This window comes from Podarcis raffonei, chromosome 11 (assembly GCF_027172205.1).
Source record: "Podarcis raffonei isolate rPodRaf1 chromosome 11, rPodRaf1.pri, whole genome shotgun sequence".
Taxonomy (NCBI): Eukaryota; Metazoa; Chordata; class Lepidosauria; order Squamata; family Lacertidae; genus Podarcis; species Podarcis raffonei.
In genome coordinates this window covers 44,442,233-44,469,289 of record NC_070612.1, presented here as the reverse complement: position 1 = coordinate 44,469,289, position 27,057 = coordinate 44,442,233, and the positions used below count along the sequence as shown (strand labels likewise).

The following is a 27,057-nucleotide window of genomic DNA, read 5'->3' as shown; positions in this document are numbered from 1 at the left end:
CTAGTCACTTTACAGGAATGCCACCCAAGCCCGGGTGTATCTGAAATTACACTAAGCTGAAGGCAGCTGGCAAACTGTGAAGAGTTTGATCTGTTTTCCTTTTCTCACACTTACATAAAGAAGGACTCCTGCTGGAGCTCCTTCACACTTTACAGTTTTAAATGCGCACTTAAAACATCCTAGGTGCACAGCTAAAAACATTAATGGAAGAAGCATGTTTGCAGACACAAATGTTGTACTCCTCAGGGAGCTTTGATTGGCTGTGGCTCCCGGAAAAGTGTCTGTTGTGGTTGTTGTTGTTTAGTCGTTTAGTCGTGTCTGACTCTTCATGATCCCATGGACCAGAGCACGCCAGGCACTCCAGTCTTCCACTGCCTCCCGCACCTTGGTCAAACTCATGCTGGTAGCTTCGAGAACACTGTCCAACCATCTCGTCCTCTGTCGTCCCCTTCTCCTTGTGCCCTCCATCTTTCCCAACATCAGGGTCTTCTCCAGGGAGTCTTCTCTTCTCATGAGGTGGCCAAAGTATTGGAGTCTCAGCTTCAGGATCTGTCCTTCCAGTGAGCACTCAGGACTGATTTCCTTAAGAATGGATAGGTTTGATCTTCTTGAAGTCCATGGGACTCTCAAGAGTCTCCTCCAGCACCATAATTCAAAAGCATCAATTCTTCGGCAACCAGCCTTTTTTATGGTCCAGCTCTCACTTCCATACATCACTACTGGGAAAACCATGGCTTTTACTATACAGACCTTTGTTGGCAAGGTGATGTCTCTGCTTTTTAAGATGCTGTCTAGGTTTGTCATTGCTTTTCTCCCAAGAAGCAGGCGTCTTTTAATTTCGTGGCTGCTGTCACCACCTGCAGTGATCATGGAGCCCAAGAAAGTAAAATCTCTCACTGCCTCCATTTCTTCCCCTTCTATTTGCCAGGAGGTGATGGGCCCAGTGGCCATGATCTTTGTTTTTTTGATGTTGAGCTTCAAACCATATTTTGTGTCTGTAGTTGGTGGCAAATCTGGGTTTGCCGCGGTATAATATGCAAATACACCTGAAACTACATAATGTGTGAAATAGCTCTTAGTTAAATGATACTAAGAGAAAGGGCAAACTAAGCAAATTATGTAATGCAAGTAATTACTTTAGTTAGAAGCTGCCTTTTCAACATGTTTGCACAAAACTGCAGAAAGTTGAGCAGGAAGAACGGAGCAGGATATATCGCACACACCTGGTTTTTCTTTATAAATCCCTAAAGTGGAGAGGCCAAGATTTATCAGCTCTGTTTCAAAGCTTCTCCTCATAGAACGCGCACAGTTAGGTAGTTGATGGTGTGGTGACAGGGAGCAGCATAAAGCATCTATTTTTCTCCTATGGAGACTTGCCATGAGCCATGCTCAGTTTGAATGATCAGCCTAGTCCTATGGGTGAAAAAGCTCAACAGCTTGATGCATTTCTGTATTTCCTTCTGTATTTCTAGAATAGCTGCAGGTTTGTCCAAAGTGCTTAGGGGTTATGGGGAAATGGTTGGTACTTAATTGAATTAATTGAAATGGACTCACGGAGGTTGAAGAAAAAGGTTGACACCGAATATGAAACTTAAATCTAAAAATTTCATCTTCAAAGGGCCCTGTGTGAGGGGCAGGGTAGAGAGGGTGGGAGGCTGGGGAAAACTTCCGGTGAGAGCTGGCAGAATTCACTCTTCTGTGTGTGGAATAAGGGTTAAGATTTAATTTGGATGGAGGGCGCCGTAATTTCCTTTCCTTCTTTCTCTTCTTCTTTCCTTCTTTCATTCCTTTCCTTCTTTTTGCTTTTTTCTATTTTTCTCTTCTAGATTAGTGTGATTTTTATCATGTTTTATGTTGAAAACGTTTAATAAAACTTGGTGTTTTTCTCAAAAATGCCATCTTCGGCTCCTCTTAAGTTTTAATGAACCATTATTATTTAAATGCATTTCAGCTCTTCCTTTTTATTTTGTACCTGTTTAATACGGTGCAGTTACATTTTAACTTTGATGAAACACTAGAGGACCCTACTGCGCATTTACAGACACTTCAAAGTCTAATTTTAACATGTGTGGCTAAGTTACATAAGCACATAAGGGGAGCCTTTTGGATCAGGCCAATGGCTCATCTAGTCCAGCATCCTGTGCTCACAAGAGGTCAACCAGAAGCCTGCAAGCAGGACCCAAGTGCAACAACGCTCTGCCCACCAGCGGTTCCCAATAACTGGTATTCAGAGGCTAGGACGCGGGTGGTGCTCTGGTCTAAACCACTGAGACTCTTGGACTTGCCAATCGGAAGGTCGGCAGTTCGAATCCCCGTGACGGGATGAGCTCCTGTTGCTCTGTCCCAGCTCCTGCCAACCTAGCAGCTTGAAAGCATACCAATACAAATAAATAAATAGGTACCACTGCGGTGGGAAGGTAAAGGTGTTTCTGTGCACTCTGGCACTCATCACAGTGTCCCGTTGCACCAGAAGCGGTTAAGTCATTCTGGCCACATGACCCAGAAAACTGTCTGTGAACAAACGCCGGCTCCCTTGGCCTGAAAGCAAGATGAGCGCCGCAACCGCATAGTTGCCTTTGACTGGACTTAACCGTCCAGGGGTCTTTTACCTTTTATTCAGAGGCAGACTGCTTCTAACGGTGAAGGGATATAGCTCTCTCTTGATAGCTGCTGCCTCTGCGGATATTTATAATCCTCTTTTAAAACCATCCAAGTCGGTGGCCGTCACTGCCTCGTGTGGGAGCAAGTGCCATGCTTTTATCTATGGGCTGCATGAATAACTTCCTTTTATCTGTCCTAAATCTCCCAGCATTCAGCTTCATTGGAGGTCTAGTGTTATTATCCGGGTTGAGCTAGATGATCTCACAATTCTAGATTGTATTAGAGAATCTAATAGATTGCTACACCCACCATGCATGCGTGCATGAAGTATATAGAGTCCACCACAGTGGTCTGCATGCAAGGTACCTATCTCTCCCTATCCAAATCAGCAACAGACGCTACATATCCCCAAGTACAGTGGTACCTCGGGTTAAGTACTTAATTCGTTCCAGAGGTCCGTTCTTAACCTGAAACTGTTCTTAACCTGAAGCACCACTTTAGCTAATGGGGCTCCTGCTGCCGCCGCAGCACGATTTCTGTTCTCATCCTGAAGCAAAGTTCTTAACCCGAGGTACTATTTCTGGGTTAGCGGAGTCTGTAACCTGAAGCGTCTGTAACCCGAGGTACCACTGTATTGTGTGGCCTGTTCTCATTTTGTATGCTGCTTAAGGTAGATATTTGGCAGAAAGTGGGGTTAGAAGTTTTATAAACAAGTGTGTTTCTCGTGTAGAATATGACAACCCAGCAGTTTTTCTTCTGTATTTTCCTGTGTGTATGTGTGTGTGTGTGTGTGTGTGTGTGTGTGTGTGTGGTTTTCAGATTAAAGTTTTACAATCACATAGCCAACATGCAACATAAAAACAGATTCCAAAGAATCTCCTGGACTGCCATCTTCCCCTTGGTGAGGTCTTATTGTTAAATCATTTACTCCTGCATTTATTAATTTATTTATTTGATAATCCAAATCTTTTACATCTCCATCATGTCCAAAATTCACCACTAAGTGTTATTCCAATCCTACAAAAAAATTAGCTGTTTACAATGATTTTTAAGATAAATTACAAATTTTCCCCATTCCTTATTACAATTTTGGTCTTCCTGATTTCTTATTCTCCCGGTCATTTTTGCCATTTCGGCATAATCCATCAACTCAATCTGCCATTCTTCTCTGGTAGAGACTCTATCTTCTTTCCATCTCTGGGCCAATAACATCTGTGCAGCCGTGGTCGCATACATAAATAGTCTTTTCTGCTCCCTTGGGATTTCGGCGCCTAGGATTCTTAAAATAAAGTCTTTGGGGGTTTTTTTTAAAGAAAAATTATTTTAAACATTTTTTCAACTCGTATATCATTTTTCTTCTTTATGTTCATAGCTGGTGCTACTAGCTGGTGTGGGTGTCATTGATTCTAGTGTAGCTTACACCAAAGTTTATTGGATTGTAGTTAAATAAGGTTTATTCAGAGTAGATCCATTGAAAGTAATAGACCTAAGTTAGTCGTGTCTATTTATTTCAAAGTGTCTACTCTGAGCAGGACTAGCATTGGACACAGCCCATTGGCTCAGAGATTGATGCTCAATTTCAGAGATAACAAAAAATCAGACTTTTAAAAAGCTGTATGTTCAAATAAAAATAAGCACGTAGCAAGCACAGTAATTTATCTTGCCTTTCTGAGGTTCCCAGTGGCATACTATGGAACAGCTGTCCCACCTCCTTGATTGTAATAGAATGTAGTGTTTTGTTTTAACAGTATATATCTGGATCTCAAAATTAATTACTTCAGTGTTTCCAACTGGATAAATGATTAAGAACCAATTGTGAAATTACACTCTGAAACGAAACACTCAGGCTTGTTAATGCTTTTCTTGGCATGAGGAAAGGACATATAGGTCTCTAATATTAAATGGTGTTTCAAAAGGGCGAGTTAGCACTTTGTTTGCCAAATGGACTTTCAAAAGCCGTCTTTGGTTACAAAGCTTGACTGTCTTTGCGTAAATCATAGAGCGGCTACAGTAAAATAGCTTTGTTCGAAAAGATAATCTCTGGCAGGCAGCATCAAAGGTTTGAAATTCTGGAAAGGGTGAAAAGAAATCCCTGCTTTTACACTGATTTATCCTGTAGGTCAGCAGCACCTATGTGAAATTTGCCTGGGAATTATGGGATATTTGCTGTGTTGGGGGGGGACCTCCACCCTTTCACTGAATCAAAAGTTTTCTGCTTTTTAAAATTATTTTTATTTAACAATGAAAAAGAAGAAGAAGGACATGCCTAGGATCCAGCAGGTGGGAGGCAAGAGTGAAGTTACTGCTTTTAGGGAGTTTTACTGCAATTTGGAGCATTGGTTTTTATAGTATCTAAATTTATGAGTTCATATTTTTATGGTATAGTCTCATGACACATTCACTGTGCTCCATCATACCCTGTTCCCCGAGTTGCTGTTCTTGATTTACAACTCGTGTGACTATGAATCATTCTCCTGGAAGGTCCCTTAATCCCTTGATAAACCTAAATAATGTGTAGTGTTTTTAATTTATGAGCTGAGCCATCTTATACCTACCTAGAATAAGGAGCATTTGCCTAAAACTTTGGTCAGCGATCAGTGGATTTAGATGTGTCTCATCTAAGTGCTATATAACACTGCACACTCACAAGATTGTATATGTGACCTGCACACGGAAGGGACAAAGCGTAGTCTCTTTCTAAAATGCATTTATTACATAGTACATTTATTTCCAACCTTCCTTCCATGTTGGACCACAGGGTGTCATACATAATAGTTCCCTGTCCGTTTCCTGCCCAGACCCAGACCCAGTTTAAACTTTAGCAGGATTCCTGCAGTATGTGCCTTCAGGAGATAATCTAAGCTCCTGCCGTCTAGTTTTCGTTGTAGACCGCTTTTTTTGTTTGTATGGGGAAACATTTATTTTTGTTTGTTTGTTTGACCCATTTTATACACTGCTTAACACCGTAGTCTCTAAGCTGTGTATTCAGTGAGGTTTCAAAACAGATACAGAAGATGAAATAAGTTTTAATTCACCATAAAATTGTGTGAACCCTACTCCTGCCAACCTAGCAGTTTGAAAGCACGTCAAAGTGCAAGTAGATAAATAGGTACCGCTTCGGCGGGAAGGTAAACGGCGTTTCCGTGCGCTGCTCTGGTTCGCCAGAAGCGGCTTAGTCGTGCTGGCCACATGACCCGGAAGCTGTACGCCGGCTCCCTCAGCCAGTAAAGCGAGATGAGCAGCGCAACCCCAGAGTCGGTCACTACTGGACCTAATGGTCAGGGGTCCTTTACCTTTACTATTTACAGAAGATGAAATAAGTTTTTTAAATTCACCATAAAATTGTGTGAACTCTACTTAGCAGAGTGAAATGGCACAGCGGTTTAAGTCAAATGTTGCCCCGCCTCTCAAGAGCCAGGGTTGTGTAGTGGTTAAAGTGTTGGAGGAGCATGGTTCAAATTTCACTCGGCCATGAAGCTCACTGGGTTTCCTTTGGACCAGCCACTCACTCTCGGTCAATCCTACCTCACAGGATTGCTGTAAGGGTAAAATGGGGACGACGAGGAAAGGTGGGGCATCAGTGTCATATTCATGTATTCATGATTTACGTACTTAAGTCATCAAAACCAATATAATTAAAACCCAGTTCTTAGGGAGAACTAGGTATCAGAGGACAAAAGGTGTTGTTTTTTGAGCAGAGTAAAAACCAGCAGCGAGGAGAGGAAGCGAAAGTACTCACGGATAGCTTGCAGCATCTTCAAGTCTTTTTTTATTTTTTAAGATGTTGGTGCCACTATATGTTAGAGCCCAATGAGGCCTCCTGTCAGGGTGGTTTTCTTCTTCTGAAATGAACATATTTATTATTTTATAGTGGGTGCCTTGAAGGGCAGGAGAGCCCCCTTTCTTCCTTGTAGGCTGTCCAAGGCCTATTTTTGTTTGTAGTGGCTAAATGCGAGTTGATGGAAAGCTCTTATGCCCTCGTTTGTCTTTCACAGGGTGAATTGAAGATATAGTCTCCCAGCTGAACTACTATGAGGTCAGAAGCCTTGCTGCTATATTTCACACTGCTACACTTTGCTGGGGCTGATTTCCCAGAAGATCCTGAACCAATCAGTATTTCGCATGGCAACTGTGAGTATGAAAGGCAGGGAAACTGCGCTTAGATTTTTTGTCCCCCAAGTTTCAAGTCATGGCTTATTGGTCAGCGAGATTTAATTTTGTGAGTACTACGCTCTTGTTTCCTGCTGCGTCTCCGTAGACCTATCTTTCCTTTATCCCAGACCCTCCAAGTGTCCCTATTTTCCAGCAACATTCCCAGATTTACAGAAGCCATCCAGGCTTTTTTTACTTGCTCCCAAAATGTCCCGCTCTTCCTTAGGACATCCCTGTTTTCATCAGAGTAATGTTGGCGGGTATGGAGTTATCCGACCCCCGAACCATCTGAAGGCAGCCCTGTATAGGGAAGCTTTTTAATGTTTAGTGTTTTATTTTGTGTTTATATATGTTGGAAGCCGCTCAGAGTGGCTGGGGCAACCCAGTCAAATGGTGGGGTATAAATACTAACATTATTATTATCACAGTCGTACCTTGGATCGCAAATGCCTTGGCTTCCAAACAAATCAGCTCCCGAACGATCGAAACCCGGAAGTGAGTGTTCTAGTTTTCGAACAATTTTCGGAAGCCAAACATCTGGCGCAGCTTCCTATTGACTGCAGGAGCTTCCTGCAGCCAATCAGAAGCTGTGCATTGGTTTCCAAACATTTTAGAAGTCGTACAGACTTCCAGAACGGATTCCGTTCAACTTCCAAGGTACGACTGTTGTTGTTATTATTATTTTCATTGGAGAAAATGTTGGAGGGTATGCTATTCCGTATGCTAACCCTATCATTTTGCTACAAACCAGTAGTCTTTGAATGCAAGAGAGCAAGTTCCCGTACCTGCTTTTGGTCGTATCTCAACCCACTGTGCTCTTCAACCTGGTACCTCTCTCCCTCAACAAAAAAATGCCACTTTTCATGAAACAGCTCAACCGACAATCTGTGAAGTACTATTTCTATGAAGGTCCTTTCAGTGGTGCTCAAACCAGAATTAGCCACGTCTTAGTATGAGCAATTAGATGTACCACAGACAAATCCTTAACAAGATAACCAAATTCTGGGGGAAACACACCATTTAGCACAGAAATGATGATGCATATGCTAAATTGCTGTGTGCTCGTGCATGTGTACTCCATTTTTGCAGTTGTAATGTAAAACAGAATTTCAAAAGAAATAGTTTCCATTCTAGACCAGCTCTTAGTGGCAGCCTGCCTGGAAGCAGATTAGCATAATATTCTCTTGCCCATCAGGATTTAGATGTGTAAATGAGGAAACCTTTCACAGTATCTGGCTGTACAATGCCAGTCAAAAGTGGTTCTAGTAAAAAAATCCCTTTTAGTTTCTACAGTGTACTGAAGTGCTTTGAGCCACATCACCAAATCTATAACTTGTAGTATTTGAGCAATATTAGCTCCATCCAAATGGGATGACGAATGGGGAGCCCAAAGTCTTCATTGCTTTGATAAACCTAAACTAATGGAAGAAAAGGTACAAGGAGAATCCAGGGAACATGGAAGCCTATATTTGTTTCTTCATGGCTACATACTTACAAACTGTACACTCAACCAGTTCTGAAGAAACAGCTGCAGTCTAAAGCCAAGGAGGTCCAAAATTAGGCTATTTTTTTGCCAAAATGCAAGAACTGCATAATTTGCACATGAAGTTTCCACTCTAGAGTTATACTTGTTGATCATCAGTTTCACATCTCTGTACTACAATATTATATATTTATGTACAGTGGTGCCGCGCAAGACGAATGCCTCGCAAGACGAAAAACTCGCTAGACGAAAGGGTTTTCCGTTTTTTGAGTCGTTCCGCAAGACAAATTTCCCTATGGGCTTGCTTCGCAAGACGAAACGTCTTGCGAGTTCTTGCGAGTTTGTTTCCTTTTTCTTAAAGCCGCTAAGCCGTTAATAGCCGCTAAGCCGCTAATAGCCGTGCTTCGCAAGACGAAAAAACCGCAAGACGAAGAGACTTGCGGAACGGATTAATTTCATCTTGCGAGGCACCACTGTAGTTGTTTTTAAATCTCCTGTTGGGTTACCTGGAACAATCAAACCCACCAATCAGACTTAGCCTTTGCTGGGTGTGTCTCAAACTGCCAGATAATATAAATTTCTCTCAGTGCTACCCTTGTAACTGAACAATGGATTCAGCATTCAAGACAATTAGGATGTAGTGAGTTTCTACCTTCACTGTTTGTCAAAATTATAGGTAAGTGGATTAGAGGTATAATCTAGCTATGGCAATAGGCCAAAATGCTGACACCTTCGTCCTAGAGTCCATTAAAATCACTATGGCTTATTTCCTGGAAGATATATTTAGATTTACAATATAATTTCATTTTCATGGTGTAATTGACAGTGTCCGCTTCCCAAATTAGAATCGGAAATAACAATTCTTTTGTCATATTGTCTGGTCATCCTGAAATATTTCATAGCAGAGGATTGGGCATACATACATCCATACATCCACTCAGTTATAACATGTCAGGCAGACAATCCACATGGAGATAGACTCCACAAAAGAAAAGAAAAAAAGATCTTGCAAACTAGGTTCCATGTGAAGTGCCTGCACTGCATATTTTTTTTGCAACAGAGAACACAGGGAACTCTTCAGTCATGTAAAGAGGTCACCAGCCCAGTAAGGGACCTTATAACACAATTTGAGAATCCCTGATTTTGATGGTGTTAGAGTGCACCCAGTGGTCCACACAATTTTGCCAATTAATTTTTATTCGTTTTTTTGAATTTATAACCCATCAACGCCAAATTAAAACTAATTTGATACTTTTTTCAAAAACTGGCTTTCCGCTCTCTCTCTCAGATATTTCCATTTCTTCTCCTTTTGCATGCTGCTTATTTGACAGATTTGACATCGTTGTTTTTTAGCAAATTCCTCATTCCTCAGCTGTCCCTTTACCAACTCCTGCATATAGCCAAAACAAAATTATATCAAATAACAAGGTTATATATTAATTTAAAGGTTATAGTTCTTTAAATCTTTCATTCTTCTTTCTAACTTGCATGCAACTACATTTTCTATCCCCAGTAGTTTCTATTCTCTGCCTGCTTGCACAGTCATCATTAGTGGTCCACACATTTTGACTGCCTTAGTAACCATCTAGAATGTGTGATCACTAACGATTCTACACTGCATTGTGGGATGGAAGGGATTTTGCTTGACATCATGTTGAGCTACATGGGCATTTGGAAGCAGAGGAGGTTTATCTGCTTCCAAAGCAAAGTGCAACTTAAGGGAAGAGACCCTGCCTTTCTAACAAGTTCTGGGACACAGGGGAAGGGGGTCCCAGTTGAGGTCCCAAACAACATTAAATCAAGTCAAATCTCTAGCCAATTTCTCTCTGTCTTGGAAAAGGAACTCACCAGAGCAAAAGCTCCTGTGACCAGTGGCAACCTAGAGGATGTATTTGTGAAGCTTTCTGTACTGTACTGCAGAATTTATATTTCAAGGGCAAGAAACTAAACTGACTAAACAAAGAGCTACCAGATTGCTAGAGGGTTTGCTCAATCCCCTGAACCGCATCACTCACACCGGCCTCATTCATCTCTGCATTTGCTATTATGGATTAGTGGCAGTCATCACAGCAGCGCAGTGTGGCTTGTGCATCTCCCTCACCCCCAGAAGATTGTATTTTTTCTATAGTATAATCACCGAAAGATGTGTGAAATTAGCAGCTGATTAGAGTATTATGGTTTTCAAGTCGGCTCCTTCCCATAAAAGTCTCGCTAGTCCATTCTGAAGCCGCCATCTCTGATGCTTCAGAATAAAATTAGGTAAAATAAGAGAATGCAATCTACTTTCCATAAACAACCTCATAAGACTGTCTGCGAAGAAAATAAAAAGCAGATGCTTTTGTAGATGCAAAGCTCAATTAATGGCTCCCCTCTGTTCCTAAAAATAAGCACAATTAGAATGTTACCCTCATCATGTGGGCAGCCCCTAGATCTGCCAGTTTGGTATCTTTCAGTACTTTGTTATAATCACTAGACAGCGTGGCTACTGCTGTAATTGCTGGCCTTCTATAAAACATTGTTATGCTGTTGGATTGTCTTTGGCAGGCAGAATCCAGCTATTTAAAACTGCAAAGAGTGAATATAAACCCAGGTGTAAATGTTGGATTGCCTATTAACTTCTAGCAATTAAATGCTCTTCTTGGGGGAGGGGGAGGATAACAATTTTTAAAATTGTGAAGAGTATAACATCCCTTTTGTGACAACGAAGAACCGATCTTGTTGAGCAGGACTATTTGTTGTGTGGATGATTAACCCTATATGCCAAGAGAAAGAAATTGGGGCAGGAATTCTGGATCCTGCATTTGAGGATAGACCATCTGAACAACTGTTTACATGCTTTCACTGAGTGTCTCTCGACTTTTCTTCTTTCAACTCCTCTCTGTTTCTTACAGATACAAAACAGTATCCGGTGTTTGTGGGTCACAAGCCAGGACATAACGCCCCACAGAGGCACAAACTGGACGTCCAGTTGCTCATGATAATGGACAGAACCCTCTACATTGCTGCTAGGTCAGTCCTTGTTCTTTTCTCTTCCGAACTCCTCTCAACAACGCAGAACTCTTCTTTTTGGTTTATTTCATAGCTCAAAGTGAGAGTGACACGAGAAGGGAACATGAGGCCTTCCACAATTGTGTGAATTGTCCATTGCAAATGAATCACCCCATGCATCAGTTTCAAACCTTGTTTTTTGCAAGCTTACCTCCAACTCGGGAATCGTCATAGCTGTTTCTCCCTGCTGACGTTTCACCCCAGACTGTAATACAGTCATGGGGAAAAGAAATCTGTGGTTTTACATATCAGGACGTAATAACAATCATCTGTTCCTTATCAGGACTTAAAATTAGGTAAATACAACCTCAGATGAACCATAACAAATGACATATTGCACTGTGTCAAATGATTACTATTCTGTCCTGATATGTAAAGCCACAGAATTCAAAGAGGGTGCACTTTCTTTTCCCCATGACTGTATGTACCACAGCCTCATGCGTAGATACAGGAAGAATTTCCCATTGGCACCAGATATTCATGTGGGCAAACCCTAGAGGTTTGCAACATTCATATCATTGGGAGTCACCATGTGAGAAGCTCTTCTGTATGGTGCAGTGGGGAAATGATAGATCTCCACAGGGAAGTGTCTACCTCAGGGGCCATGTAAGTTAGAGACTTCCTCCATCATACCCTATCGGTAGATAAAAGACTAAAGAAGGGCCACAGATCTAGCTATCTATGAATGTCAGCTATTGGAGACCACAAATGGGAAAGGGCTATTGTGTTCGTGTCTTGCTTGTGGGCTCCTGATAGGGACCTGGTTGGCCTGTGTGGGAACAGCATGGTCTTTGGTCTGAACCAGCAGGGATCTCCATACATTCTGAAAGATAAGCCATTCATATTGATGGAGCCCACGCACTAGGCCCAGCCTTGAGCAATAGACCCAATATTATTGGTGCATGGTCTAATGGGTAGGGGGGAAGCAAAAGAAAAGGGTATATCTATATTTAAATTGAACTTTGTAGCACTTAGAAACATGGAAGTCATCAATAGATCAACCATAGTCTTCATAGGGAAAGAAGGTTCCTTCAACAACAACGAAAAAGGCAGTTATGTGGGAGGCAACAAATGACTTGGCTGGCCTCCATCCCTCCTCAATGTTTCCCTTTGGCTTTTTAAAAAAATGCAGCCTCAAGGGCTTGGTACCCCAGTTGGAATTTATTTGTATTCCAAGAGTCGTGTTATATGTCCAGTTAGGGCTTAATGCTGCAAAGTCCTGCTGGCTGATGCCTTCAGCATTTTTTACCAGAGCAATTCATAATATACAGTAGCTGCTCCGCACTTGGGAATATTGGAATCATTATGTTTTTAAAAGAGTTTTTGATTTAAAGTACACAACTAATTGCCTGTTTTGGAGAATAAACAAGAATAATCCATGTTGCATGAGTACATATTTGAAGCAGAATTAAAATTTAATGTCATTGGGATACTAAGCATGTTTTATAGTAAAGCAAAGAGACCAGGAGAGAGAACGGAGGGGGAAAGATGTGTTTACACTTCTTTTCTTTCAAAGGATTTGGCAAGTTTAATGTTAATTATTATTATGGGACCTAGCTGCTGAGCCAGCTTCCTTCTTTGTGGTCTTTTTGGAAGCAGTAGTGAGCAAAGTTTTAAAGCTCTTAGTAGAAAAGTCACAATTAAGGGCAAGGTCTTATTTAGCAGCACGAAGTCCAACGGGGGCTTGTGGTGCAGGTTGGGCGTCTTGCTTTAGTAGGAGCCAATTTTTGGAAGTATCAGCTTATTAGCACTCTTGCTCTGTGTACCAGCTGAGTTGTGTGAGTTGGCCCGAAGTGTTCTCTCAAATTCTTGAGTGCCTGCATAAGGTCTAGTTTACGTGACCATCTGGACAAGTGGCAAGCACTTCAAATAGCTGTGTTCATTGGCTTTCTGCCCAAGGGGAGCTGCTTGGGCATAGGCTTCTCAGCATATGTCTAGCATTTCATGGCTAATCCGCACTGGGGTTGCATGGAAACACCCTATGCATATTTCCCTCCTGTGACCAGTTTACCATGGACAAGGGAGGCAAATGATTTCAGTAGGGTTTATAGCAGCCAATACATACCCCAAAGTCATGTGAACTGGCATTGGTGGATAGCAATGAAGATTGCTACCTCTTTGAGAATGCTAAACATTTGCCCGTTGGGATATGTTAATGCATACTTGATTATACAAAAATTTAAAAGGGCTTTCTAATTAGAAACTGGTTGGGCCAACTTACAATTAGTCAGGTGGCAACTTCAGATGCAATTAGCAAATTAGTTACTCCAGAGCAGTCCTGTTAGAAACTATAGGCGTAGCCCACAACTTCAGTAAGTGAACAGTGAAATGATTCAAGGATGTTGTCATGGTCAAGGCCTGCAAATTTGTGTGTGTGTTTATTTGCGCATTCTTATCCCATTTTCCTCCAAGGAGCTCGGGCTGGCATACACAGCTGTTCCCCCTCTCCATTTTATCTTCACGGCATGCTGTTACGCCATAGTTTATCAGGAGAAGTCTTGAAAATGGATAATGGTGATAATGGCAAGGAGGCTGTGGGTCTACTCAGGGAGGGAACCCCACAGAGACTATGATGTCCACAGGCCTTCCAAAATCTGGAGCCTTCATTGCATTACAATGTTATCTTTCTCTGCTCCAAAGATATGCAAAAACTGTTTTATTCCAAATGTCACTTAAAAGTTTCTTGCTGAGCTAGGAATCTGTGTGACAAGTAAAAATTCAGAGCCTACATCACTTTTATATTTAGTTGAAAACCTGGAAAGTGAATAATTTACTCATAATGCAGAGTCACTACCAGGAAATAGTACAAGGAAATTGTTCCTTGGCTTTTGAGCTGTGGGGCTCCACAAGGCCCCATAAGCGTCTCCTATGCTATATATCTATATTGGGAACTGTCATCTGGGCATTTGGTACACAATAAGTTGATACCCAGCTCTATCTTCCCATTCCATTGACATCAGGAGAGGTCATGAAGATGCTGCATAGGTGTCTGGGGCCAGTGATGAACTGGATGGGGACCAATTAACTGAGTCTGAACCCCAATAAAATGGAAGCGCTGCAAATGGGTGGTTCCTGTGCCAAGGAATTAGGTATAGAACCTGTTCTGAGAGGGATTGTACTCCTCCTGAAGGAAGAGGTCATAGTGTGGTAATACTCTGGGATTCCAGGCTTCTCACTGGCTTCTGTGGCTAGCAGTACTTTTGCGCAATTTAGGCTGGTTTGCCAGCTAAGGCCATATCTAGACTGGGATAGCCTGGCCTCAGTAGTTCTATGATCTAGTGATCTCCCATTTTGACTTCTGTAACGTGTTCTACATGGAGCTGTCCTTGGAGATAGTCCAGAGACGGCAGCTAGTACAGCTGCTAAGTTGGTAAGTAGGGCAGCCTGATAGGACCACGTGTTACTGGTCCCAAAAGCACTGGTGGTTGCCAGGTGTTAGCACTGCCATAAAAAGCCCTAAATGGCTTGGAACCCAAGATCCTAAAAGAGATGTCTTCCCCAGCACCAACTATCTCAGACCCTATGATCTGGCGCTAAGGTCAGGGCTTAGGTCAGGGGCTTCCCAGTTGGTGTTGACCCATGACCACCTTTAAGTGGTCTTTGTGGAATGCCCTCTCTAGTGAGGTGTCTATTGCCATCATTATTTGCTTTGAGGAGGAAGTTGAAAACATTTATGTTTGTTGTGGTACTTGATGGCTGAAGAATACTGTTTCTGGCAACTCTGAGCTCACTAGGAGCCACAGGTGAGAGCTGAGTGCAGGGTGGGGACCAAAGGTCTGACAAACAACCCCAAAGGAGCACGATGTGTACCACTCCCTAAAATAATAATTAGTGTGAATGAAAATTTGTACCTACAGCTCTGCATCTCCTTTGGCAGTTGTGGTATAACCCCAAGCACAGTGGCAAATATGAATCCAGTCAGAGGTGTTTATCAAGCAGCTTTGTGAATGCATTAATTGAGTTTCTTCTTGGCATAGATCCCTGAGCTACAATATCAGATGTTCCTCTCCACAGTGTTGTTTTCCCCCCAGTTGTCTAAATATAGCGATGTTAAGTATACATTTGTACCCAATTACCTAAAAACAATAAAAACAAATGACTAACATTTGTTGTGGCATCTCAGAAGTACTCCGTGTTTACTTGGGAGCTAATTCTTGGATTTCAGATAAAAGCATTAGTGGTTGGTTGGTTGGTTGGTTGGTTGGTTGGTTGGTGTTGTTGTTTAAATCACAAGTATGCCATGTTCATTGTTGCCAAAAGAAGAAGGGCTTGCTGGGATAGGAACACAGGAACCTGCCATACACCAAGTCAAACCATTAGATCACCCAAGTTTGCGTTGTCCACACAGACTGTCAGTCATTCTTCAGGATTTCAGATGGAGTCTCTTCCAGACCTATCTGAAGATACTGGGGATTGAGCTTTGAGCCTCTTCTGTATGTGACACAGATGCTCATTGTCATTGAACCTCAGCCCTTCCCCATACAAATGGAGGTTTTACTTGGGCGATTATGAACTCCATTTGATTATAGGAAGGACCCTGAACAAAGTAGGGGCCGAGGCACAATCCACACCACTGTAATCAGTGGGAATTAATAAATCAGTGGGGAGTGTATTGCATCCCAGATCTTTACATGCATCACTTAACAGCCACTTAGAGCTGTTTCCAGGTTTGTGTGGGCTCCCAACATGCACCACGCCACTGGGCCCAGGCTCCCCACCCATTGCAATAGGCAGCTGGTGGCCCCAGCTCCTCTCCCCTGCCCTCCATCCTCAAAGTCAGCTTTGGACAGGCAGGCAGGTAAAAAAACTTGGGTCTTCATGGAAAGCAGATAACTCTCCTACTAAATGATGATAACACTTAAAAACATGTCAAGCGGTAGCTGAGGCTCCAGTTTCCTCCAAATCCATGCCTTGCTGTTTCATGCAAAACAAAGGTTTTATACCTTCACAGCAAAGCTACCTCCCCATACGTGGAAGGGACATTGTGCTGCTGTTGCAGGACTGGGACTAGCACCATTAAAGAGCTAAGAATAAAATCTGGAGAGGCTCTTACACCCACTACTAGCTCATAGAAATTTCAGTTAGTGTGTCTTTCTCTGAGCTGGTAACAAGTACTAATAGTTCCCACATGGGCTCTTTTAAAGAGCCAGTGATTCCTTGGAGCACTTGACGTCATCAAATTGTCAGCTGCAAAAGGCTTTGGATGGTTAGCCTTATATACAGCTATTAAGAGCTGAACTCTCGAGGGCTAAGCAGCAGTCTCTATATATTCTGTATGCTTTGTATCTCTTAATTCACCAAGCAAGGATGTTTGATTGGCATGGTGATGTGAGGCAGCCGTTGAAGAGAGCCGGATGAGGAGGGACAAGCGAAGTCTGAATCATTTGACAACATTTCTTTTCATACCTGTACAAAAGGAGTGGTTTCTTTACTGCTCCCTCTCCTCCTATGACTTGGGGTGGGTGTGTTAAATCAAAGGGTTGTATCCATCTTTGCAAGTGTAGAGGTCCGCTCAGACAGTGTGGCTTCCCCTTCCTCTCATCTACCTCCTCAAACAGGACTGGCCTAACCATGAGGCAATGTGAGGCAACTGCCTCAGGTGGCAAGATCTGTCTTCCAAGGAACACATCAGGTGCTTCTGCTGCCACGGTGCTCCTCAGCAGCCCTCCCCCAATGCTATCTTCATAGCAGCCCCCTTGAGAATAGGAGACACTGCTGGTCTTCTCCCACCCTTATGGAGGAAATGATGGAGGCTGCCCTCTGGGGTCTCCTCAGGCTTTGCGTCCACCTGGTGTGATTCAGGTCACACCCACCCACCCCACGATGGCCTTTGATTTCCAGTTCAACTGTCTGGGAAGGTTGATTTGATCACTACCCCCACCACCCCCTTCCTGCCATTCCTGGTTTAACTCTTCATTCGCTCCTTCTTCTCTGACCAGTGGGAGGCACCATTTTGTGGTTCGCCTCAGATGCCAAAATGTCTTGGGCCAGCCCTGCCCCTGAATCTCCAAAGCCTCTAGGAAGATTGGTTCAGGGAAGAGGGGGGTGAAGTTACATTGCATCAACAGAAGTCTTGTTTCACAAGCGGAATAACAGCGTTGGATGCAACCCAAATATTTGGATCCTGCCCTCTTTCTACTTGCACACCACGCAAGGCTAAAAGTCGCCCCAGCCACCCTGGACGGCTTCCAACACACGTTAAAAACATAATAAAGCATCAAGCACAAAAATACAGTATGCTTGAAAAACACATTATAATAAAAAGAGAGGTAGAGAAGCGGGGGATAAAAACAAAGGTGTTAGATTAAATACATGATCGCATATGGCACTTGACCCTCTCCCGTTACACTTTTGGGTCATCCCTCACAGATATTTGAAGATTTTTTTATTTTTTTTGCACACACCTGAATGAACCCTTTGCAATTATGCCACACATAAAGGCTGCAGTTGGTGGCCGAGGGTCAGTTGGCACCAGTGATATTTAACTTTCTTCCCCTTACCCAGTTGTGCCATGGTAACCATCTGCAGTGCTGCTGCCTGGAGGTGGGGGGAAACGGAAGTGCTAGGATTGTCTATTTGTGTAAAGAATAACTTAATTAGCAAGAGCTATACAAATCCTCCAAGTAGGAGTTTGGGGAAGGGGGGAGGCGCTAGGCGGCAGCAGGGAAAATAGAACAGCAAAGTCACTTATTGTTAGCGGTTTAGCAAAGCCTAACTAGTACTTGACAGTTCTTTCAATATTTGCCATTGTGTGAGCAGCTGTGGTTTAAATAACACATATGGAAATGGTTTCGAGTTATCTGGAAATCTGCTTTTGTACATTCAGATTGCTCCAGGAGTTGGCCTCTGCTTTTTCCAAGGGTTGATTGGCAAACCAGTCACTAAGTCATTAGAAGGAGCCAGAGTTAGAATAGAGCTTAGCAACCCAAGCCTGTTTTGAAATCTTTCTGCTTTCATTTTTGCTGGCAATTAACATATACAGAGCTGTGCTAAAAGAGGGCAAGTGGAACATTTCTGAAACCTTGCCAGTGCATAATAATCGCTTGTTCATTTACAATTCAGATTTATTTATTTTTAATTTATTTTCGGTCTGCTTTCGCATAGCAGCACAATTGTGAAAAATCTATTGGGCGAGGAGGGAAAAGCCACGCTGCTGTGTCACCCATGAAGCTGAAATCAAACAAATAGGCAATTTTGCTCTGGTATTGACCTCCGATTGCAGCTCCCCCAATGAAGTCAAGCAAATAACAAGCCGGCGGATTAAAGCTACCTTATAAATAAATGGCATGTTCTACTGAAGATGGAATGTCTGAAAAGAAACACATACACAAACTCTCCTTCCACGGTTTGGCATCTTGCAAAGCAAACTGCCTCTGGTGCAGTGGCAGGCAGCAAAATCATGAAAGCCTGGTTCTGTTAACAATACTGCCCCTATTCTCCCACGTGGGAAGAATGTTGCTTATTATTCTTTGCAGCAACGAGGGTTCTGTGTCTGCTTTAGTTAGAGGGTAACCTTGTTTCCCTCTCAGTCTGTTAAAACTAAGCAAATCTTGACAGCAGAGATTTCAAAAATGGAAGTTCTGTGTGCGTATACTACTCTCAGCAGGTTTCCACGGGTCCTTTAAAAGCAGAAGATCATTTAATTTCAACAGCAATACTTCCTGTAGCGGAGAAGGGGGTTGGGAAATAGAGAGAAGGTTATGTTAAAGGGGTAGAAGGAGAAATGAAATTATGGCTATTTTTTTTAAAAAAAAATGTCTCCAACTGCCCTATTCTTTGCTCCCAATTCAGAGCAGATGCTTCAAGGTTTGATTAGACTGAGTGTTTTGCTTTCCTATCTCCAAGTTGAAAATGCCCTTGTAGTCGGTTGAGCACAGAAGGGGAATGTGTAGAAATATCTCACTTGCACTTCTTGGCCCTATTCTGTGTTTCCAAGGAGAAACTGGCAGATTTTTTTTTTTAAAGAACCTAGTTCTCAGCAAAACAAGAATGAACACAAGCAACTTAGGTAAAGCAATGTTGTCCTCTCTCTGCCAGAGGGTAAATGCTGAAACTCAATTTGGTCATCAAGTGCAGCGAAATTAACAGGGCTTTGGGGAACTGTGTGGTTATTGTCAAACCGTTTCCCTTCATACTTTCTGTCAAAACATCTTGGCTGTGGTTGGGGAAATAGCCTTAAAACAATGAAGAAAGCCTAGCCGCCTTAAAATCTTAAATGGTTAACTGTGGTACTCCATATGGTATCCTGAGAACCTGACAAAAGATGTTCAATCAGCAAAACAAGGAGATATAAAAGAACACACCTGAACAAAACTTATTTGGGGATATGGGACATGGTTGGCTTTTTTTTCAGCCAGAACTCGGTTTTGGCTCCTCTCAGGTAGCCACCATTGTCATTCTAAGAGAACAAGGGAGGCGTTTATGGTGAGTTCCAACACCTCTTATTCTAGATAAATAGCACTGGACATGGTATTCTGTCCAAAGCCCTTCATAGTAAAGGTAAAGGGACCCCTGACTGTTAGGTCCAGTCATGGCTGACTCTGGAGTTGCGGCGCTCATCTCGCTTTATTGGCCAAGGGAGCCGGCGTACAGCTTCCGGGTCATGTGGCCAGCATGACTAAGCCGCTTCTGGCGAACCAGAATAGCGCACGGAAATGCCGTTTACCTTCCCGCCGGAGCGGTACCTATTTATCTACTTGCACTTTGACGTGCTTTCAAACTGCTAGGATGGCAGGAGCAGGGACCGAGCAACGGGAGCTCACCCCGTCGCGGGGATTCGAGCTGCTGACCTTCTGATCGGCAAGCCCTAGGCTCTGTGGTTTAACCCGCAGCGCCACCCGTGTCCCTTCAAGCCCTTCATACACAAGGGTTATTTTTCACAAAATTGTAGATCCTCATGGGCTGTGTATCTATTAGAATAATCATAGCCATCACTTGCGAATCTGAGGCCCACAAGTTTACAGGCTCCTGTTATGCTCTGCATAGGGATATGGGGATCTCAGGTCTTTGTTGAGTTTGTTTTTCACTAGAACCCCCCAAGGTCCACCAGCTGGAGAAGCGTGCAAAAATGGGCTTACGAGGCTAGCCAGGAGGAACAGACCTATACTTAGAATTACAGAATAAGATTCATCTGAACACCCTGTTTCCAGTATTAGAAGTAAACTCCCAGTCATTTCACATGATAGTCAGCTCCTTGTTTTCATATAAATGTCCCTTTTTTCAGCAGCTTCCTTGTTGTGATTGTGGGAGTCAGAAGCCCTCGCCATTCCAATTTGCAAAATATATAAGTGAAACAGCTGTTCATGTTGAGTTGATGACCTTTAAGTTTCCTTTCCTTTCCTTCATAAAACATATAAATCGGAAGGTGTATCTCCTAGCTTTCTTTGGAGTTGTCCCCAGGGTCCTGTCCCCCCCACCCCCAAATACGGGCAATGATTTATCTGATTGCAAAGGACTCTTTTTGTGACAATGTCTGAGTTTATTTTGGCATTCATTCTTTCCCCTTTGTTTACAGGGACCATATTTATACTGTTGATATGGATGCATCACATACAGAAGAAATTTATTTTAGCAAAGTAAGTAGCATTCTGTTGTTCTCCCACCAAGGACACAGGAAGAAACTGGGGGATAAATTAGAAAAGGAAACTTAGCTCCGCTTCTTTCCAACATTGCTCTTAAAATTGCACTGATCAAGGTGGATGGTGCATATTAATCACATAGAGGAAAGCTGGAAGATCTGCCATGTCCCCAGTGAACTTCTGATAAGTGGCTTAGCTGAGATGATAAGTAATCTGCATTGTAATGTCCATCAAATGTCTTACTTGGATCCTGAAGCTTTGTTGAACAGCTAATACCATAGTAATTGGCTATAAGACCCTTTTAATAAGCAAACTCTGCTTACCTATTTAATGAATTTATACTCTCCAACATTTATCCAATGAAAATAGGGACGTCCTATTTGATGATTACTTTATTATTTTATACTCTGCCCATCTGACTGGGTTGTCCCAGTCACTCTGGGAGGCTTCCAACATATATAAAAACATAATAAAATATTAAACTTTTTTTTAAAAAAAAAACCAATCTTCCCTATACTGCCTTCAGAGGTCTTCTAAAGGTTGTATAGTTACTTATCTCCTTGGCTTGGTGGGTCGTATAATTCCATAACCTCCAGCATTTCTCTGATGAAAATAGGGAAGTCCTACCATACCTTTCAACATTTCCCCAATAAAAATAGGGATGTTCTGAGGAAGGTTATAACATTCTGGGATCAAATCAGAAACCAGGATCACATCTGTAAATCCGGGACTGCCCCTGTAAAACAGGCACTTGGAGGATCTGCAATCAAGCAGATTTTTTGTAAAGTTTATTTATTTATTATTATTACTTCATTTTATAATGTATATAATCAAGCAGATATATGCTAAGCAAAACATAGGTTGTTGTTTTTTTCTAATTGGGTTATAAGGACATCTAAGGAAGGACATCCTTCCTTAAGAAGGAAATGGAAGTGTTTTTCCTGTTCCTCGTTAAGTAGGCCATAAGTGACGTGTGATAAGAAAGAGCTGTACGTAGGTATCAGAGTTGGGAGAAAAAGGCTTGTCTCACTTCTTTGTGTGCATCTGGCACCCTGGGAATGATGACTAACATCATGTTCAAGAGTGGAGCTAAAATTACAGGCTAAACTAACAGACCTGAGAAGCAGTTGGGAAAATGGTGATGCAACATCAGTGAAAAAAACACGTTTTACTTGATAAAGATACTTCACAACTGAGTAACAGAGCTATATGTTAGGTGGAAATATTGTCCGCAATATTTGCATAACTGTTGGTATTTTAAGACATGCATTATGTGATTTAAGGTACCCAGACAGTATATCTTTCAGTGGCTCCAGTTATCAACATTTCCCTCCTCTTTGAGTGCAAGTAATTTAAAACGGGTCTGCTTATTAGCCAAAATCTAGTTTATAGAGCAACAAATAAGCGAGTTTGACATTTGTTTTCAGCCAGAGGAGAGTTCAAAGAGAATGGTTTTTGCAAGTAAAAGCTTCTGAAGACAGGAACATAGGAAGCTATCTTATACCAATGCACACCATTGATCAATCCAGCTGAGTATTGTTTGTACTCACTATTTAGCAGCTATTTAGAGTTTTAAAACAGAAGTCTGTCCCAGCCCTACGTGGCAATGTGGGATCTTCCACCCGCAAAGCATGGACTCTTCCACTGAGAGAGAGAACCCTTCCAGTTTGTGTGCCAGTTTTGAGTAAGACAGGTTGCTTGAATCAGATCTCATTGTTTCTCTGTCGTGGGTTCAGGTAGCATGCCAGAGTCCATCTTTGGTTTAAAACGTGGTAGAGTCATAGCTTAGGCATTTGTAGAAGATGGACTGAGATAAGTGATGGCTGCCCCTCCTGTTTATTGCTGCTGGTTTGATTTTAATTGACATTTTAATCAAAGTTGTAAGTTCATCTGCTGTTTTATATAGCAATATCTTTTATGTAACCCACCCAATGATCATTGATGAAAGTCTGGATATGTTTATTTTAGGACTGCCATATGTTTAGAATTTCCTGGGATTTGCCCTTTGGAAATGGCGTTCGGGCAGAATTATCTAAAATCGGTTAAAATGTCCGGATTTTCACTTTTTAAAACATGGCAACCCTAATTTATGTAAGCATTGCAAATGTTACTGTGACTAAAAAGTTCAAAATTAGAAGACAAGGCAACCGTCAAATGTGTAACTAATTTTATTTTATTGCAGATAAAACAGATTTTTTTATAGATGTACACACATTTATTGCAAATAAAACACAGATTTTCACACATACACATACAAATACTTATATATGTAAATAGTCTATATTAATAAGGAAAACAAGAATATGTAACCATTTGTTAATGTTTTCCTCTCACCAAATTTGCTTGTTTTCAGTGAGGTGTTTTCAGTTTGCAGGTACCATTCAAAGCTTTGCAAGTGTTCTGCATCTGTGGTGTTCCATTGTTATGGTAAATTAACCATAGTCAAAGTGCAGAAAGCTTTCAATAAGCTTAGATTGAGAAGTAGTTTTCCTTAGGGAACTCTTACTTTTGAAATCAAACACAACAACCTCTGGGCTCTTAATTGATTTCTTCCTTGATCCTTGCAGAAATTGACGTGGAAATCCAGGCAGCTCGATGTAGACACATGCAGAATGAAGGGAAAACATAAGGTAGGTAATTTTCATTTCTCTGGCAGCTGCCAGTTTTGTTTAGTTTCTTGACTGTTATCTCAGACCACTCTCTGTGATGTGGATCATGCCATTCAGCTAGTAATTGCTTCCACACACACACACAGCCCGCCCATCAGCTTATTGAAGACTTTAATTTGCAAAAATAGTTTGCTTCTAATGTGATTAAACATTATGACAGACACAGCAACATCGTAAAATGCTTAGGAGCACCGGGATTGGGATTCAGCAAGGTGTACTGACATCATTCAATGCTATATTGAGGAGCTAAGCACAACTATCCACTTTCCATTGGTTGCTGGCATAATAGTGTGTCTAATATATGTGGCCTTTTTCTGGGTATAGGAAGGCAGAAATGATCTTAGACAAATGTTATAGTAATGCAAGATATGATTAACTGTGGATAAACCTAAATGAAATATAGTCGGCTCCATTTTTTCCATTACACCCTGAGCTCTCTTTACTAAGCTGGTACTTACTAGCAGTGTCATTTACCATAGTGTAGGAAAGTGAAGTACTGAGGTCCTATTCTTGATTCAAAGACTAGCATTAAGATTCACTCCATCTAATGAACATCAGCAAAGAGGAGCAATATGATGGCCTCAGGTCCTAACAGCCAATTTGTTTGGTTAAGCCAGTTTGTACTGGTCAAACAGATATTTTTATTTAACTGTTGTAACCATTTTGCAAGGAAACCTGAAAGTGTTAAGAAGAATATTTGCAATGTGTTTGCTGAAATAATATTTGTTCTCTTCTTATTTTTTGCAGGATGAATGTCATAATTTTATTAAGGTTCTACTAAAAAGAGATGATGATACATTATTTATTTGTGGGACAAATGCCTTCAGTCCCTCCTGCAGAAATTATAAGGTATGCATTGCATTTTTAAAGAATGCATTAATGACTGGAAAGATTTTACCATAAATTATTATAATGGCTTGAAATCTATTGGTATCAGCAGAACTACATTTGACTAAAATGCATTCAGCATTTTTTGTGTGTGTGTGGCAAGGCATCCCTCCTAGTCTTTGGTCTTCCCCAATACCAAGAATAAAAGACATGACAACCAATATTTGGGTGAAATCAGGCCACAACTTTATTGACAATGGACGTAAGAAGTTTGGCATAGGCACTGGGTAGATCTCACCCTGGCCGGCTGGCCGGCCAGCCTGCTAGAAGAACTTGAGTTTTGGGGTCAACCAAAAATGAAGGAATCCTTGACCTACATCAAGGGGTAATGTCCCCACCACTACTAGATTGTACCTGTGCTGTGGCCCTGCGCCCTCACCTGGGCGACTGGACAGAAGCATCTCCCCTGGATCCCTTTAACAGGATACCCCACTTCAGAGGAGCCAGGCAGAGGCTGTAACCTCTTCTCCAATCAAGGCTACGCCTGTCCGATTCCTGAACCGCCAAAGTTGTGACAATTGCTATGAGGATGGCGAAAAGCAGAGCACAGGAGCCAATTTGCCAACTGGGGAAATTCCAGCCTGGCCCCAAATACGGCGATTGACTATGGCATAGCAAGATTGGAGAGAACAACACGCAACAGCAGTACAGTGGTACCTCGGGTTAAGAACTTAATTTGTTCCAGAGGTCCGTTCTTAACCTGAAACTGTTCTTAACCTGAGGTACCACTTTAGCTAATGGGGCCTCCTGCTGCCGCCGGAGCACGATTTCTGTTCTCATCCTGAAGCAAAGTTCTTAACCCGATATACTATTTCTGGGTTAGCAGTCTGTAACCTGAAGCATCTGTAACCGGAGGTACCGCTGTGGGAGGGTGGAAGAAGATCCAACAAATGGTGGCTGTAGAGCAAGTCATGTGCCTATGTAATATAAGCCCGCCTCCTGGTGGCCCATGCCCACTCGCGATTCGCTGATTAGACAGGCGGGCGGGACCAAATACCCAAGCAGCCCAGAGGCTTCCTATGCTGCCTGGGAAACAGCCACTGGTGCTTCCCATATTGGATCCCGGCACATGGAGAAATGCCAGCCTGCAATGGCGCCCACCAGGGAGGGTGAGATGCAGGCTTGGTAAAGCAACAGAAGACTGCCTTGTGAGATGATTGCGTTTATCTGCTCTAGTTTGACCTCCCTCATCCTGAAGTTGGGTTTCCACTTGCTATTGTGCTTTTAGACATACACAGATCCATTGCTCACACAGCTGCTTCCCTGAGATTGAATGGGAAAGCCTTCGCTCACGTGGAGCTCCATGTGTGTATCGGAACCCTACAGAGTTTTGGATTGCAGAATGTAGGTTTAATCCCTGTCTGAAATTAAGGTGCGCCTGAAGCAATTTAGGTATCTTTCGCAATCCTCTTGAATCAGTATTTATTGCTGCGTAAGCCCGATAATACTTTGTACTCACTTGGAAGACTATCTTACCGCTTGGTACAGTCAAGTTATTCCCTCGGTGGTTGTTAATTAAAATGTTCAACTCTGACAGACCTGAAAGGAGATGCCTGAAGCTAAGGATTTGTAGCCATCTCAAGCATATGGAAGTAGGAGCCTGGCTGTGGTGTTATACCCAGCCCCGCCGTTGTGAATATAGGCAGCAAAGAGGTTGGTACAGCAGGAAACTGGCTCACTTGAAGAGTGAAGTGGTCAGCACTGATCAGCTGCTGCTGTTCAGCTACTCAGATCTTCTCAGAAGAAAGCAAGTTTTGGCACCAAAGTTCATTTCCCTTCTTACCTGAGCACAGCAGTGACTCTTGGTGCGCAGAAATTCAATTCGTATCTTTTGCAATTACTCATCATTTTGGTCCTAGGTGTTCAGTCCTGGAAGGAACACTCTTTGCAGTCATTGCAAATGTTTTTTTGCCGCTTTAGATCTGGCTGTTAGAAACTGAGGCACAGTGAAAAGCACATTGTGCTTATAATTTCTCTTTATTTGCAAGGCCCCTCTCCAGCTCCTCTCCTGAGAGCAGAGAAGGTTTTCTCATATATACTAATAGCCAACTCGGCTGGTGAGCGCCAGCATGATTATAGGACTACTGAGAAAGAAGAATGAAGGCACATTCTGCAAAAACCCAAGATCTGCAGATATAGAAAAAGTTTGTAGAGAAAAAAACTGAAGGCAACGAAAAACCCTAGAACAACTCAGTGAGGACTGGGCTTCTCAGATATCACAGAATGTTGAATGACCAGAGGATAGGACAAAAAACTGGAGGGGTGAGGAGGATAGAACAGATTATTTTGAAAGAAAGAATGGCTGGCTGGCGCTTTGAGCAGGAGCTCTTGACACTCTTGCTGCTATAGCTAGGTTGTTATAAATGGAAGAGAAGAACAACTATAGTAGCAACCAGAGCTCTAGGATTTATAGTAGGATCTTGGATGTCATCTGCTTGCTTCAGACATGTTAACTTAGCAACGGTGAAAGCTTTCACCAGCTTTGTGTGCTGACAAATCTAAGCTGTGCCTCATAAAATCCTCAATTACTGCTATAGTTCAAATCCGCATGCATGGGGTTTATGGAGGAGCGAATGAAAATACTACATTGTGGGGGGGGGCGGGTATCTAGCGAGCAAAAGTGAGGCTACAGCCCAGT

At 42.3% G+C, this 27,057-nt stretch overlaps 1 protein-coding gene across 9 annotated transcripts in view; it reads left to right on the top strand.

Moving 5' to 3' along the window:
- Window positions 1-27,057, top strand: part of SEMA6A (semaphorin 6A) — a 183,426-nt gene that overhangs the window by 88,690 nt on the left and 67,679 nt on the right. For all 9 annotated transcript variants that reach the window (XM_053408701.1, XM_053408704.1, XM_053408700.1 and 6 more), the window contains exons 2-6: window positions 6,597-6,732; window positions 11,128-11,245; window positions 20,799-20,859; window positions 23,430-23,492; window positions 24,279-24,380. In XM_053408701.1, the coding sequence (XP_053264676.1) occupies window positions 6,633-6,732; window positions 11,128-11,245; window positions 20,799-20,859; window positions 23,430-23,492; window positions 24,279-24,380 (444 nt within the window). In that variant the 5' untranslated portion in view covers window positions 6,597-6,632. The remainder of the gene's footprint in view (window positions 1-6,596; window positions 6,733-11,127; window positions 11,246-20,798; window positions 20,860-23,429; window positions 23,493-24,278; window positions 24,381-27,057) is intronic.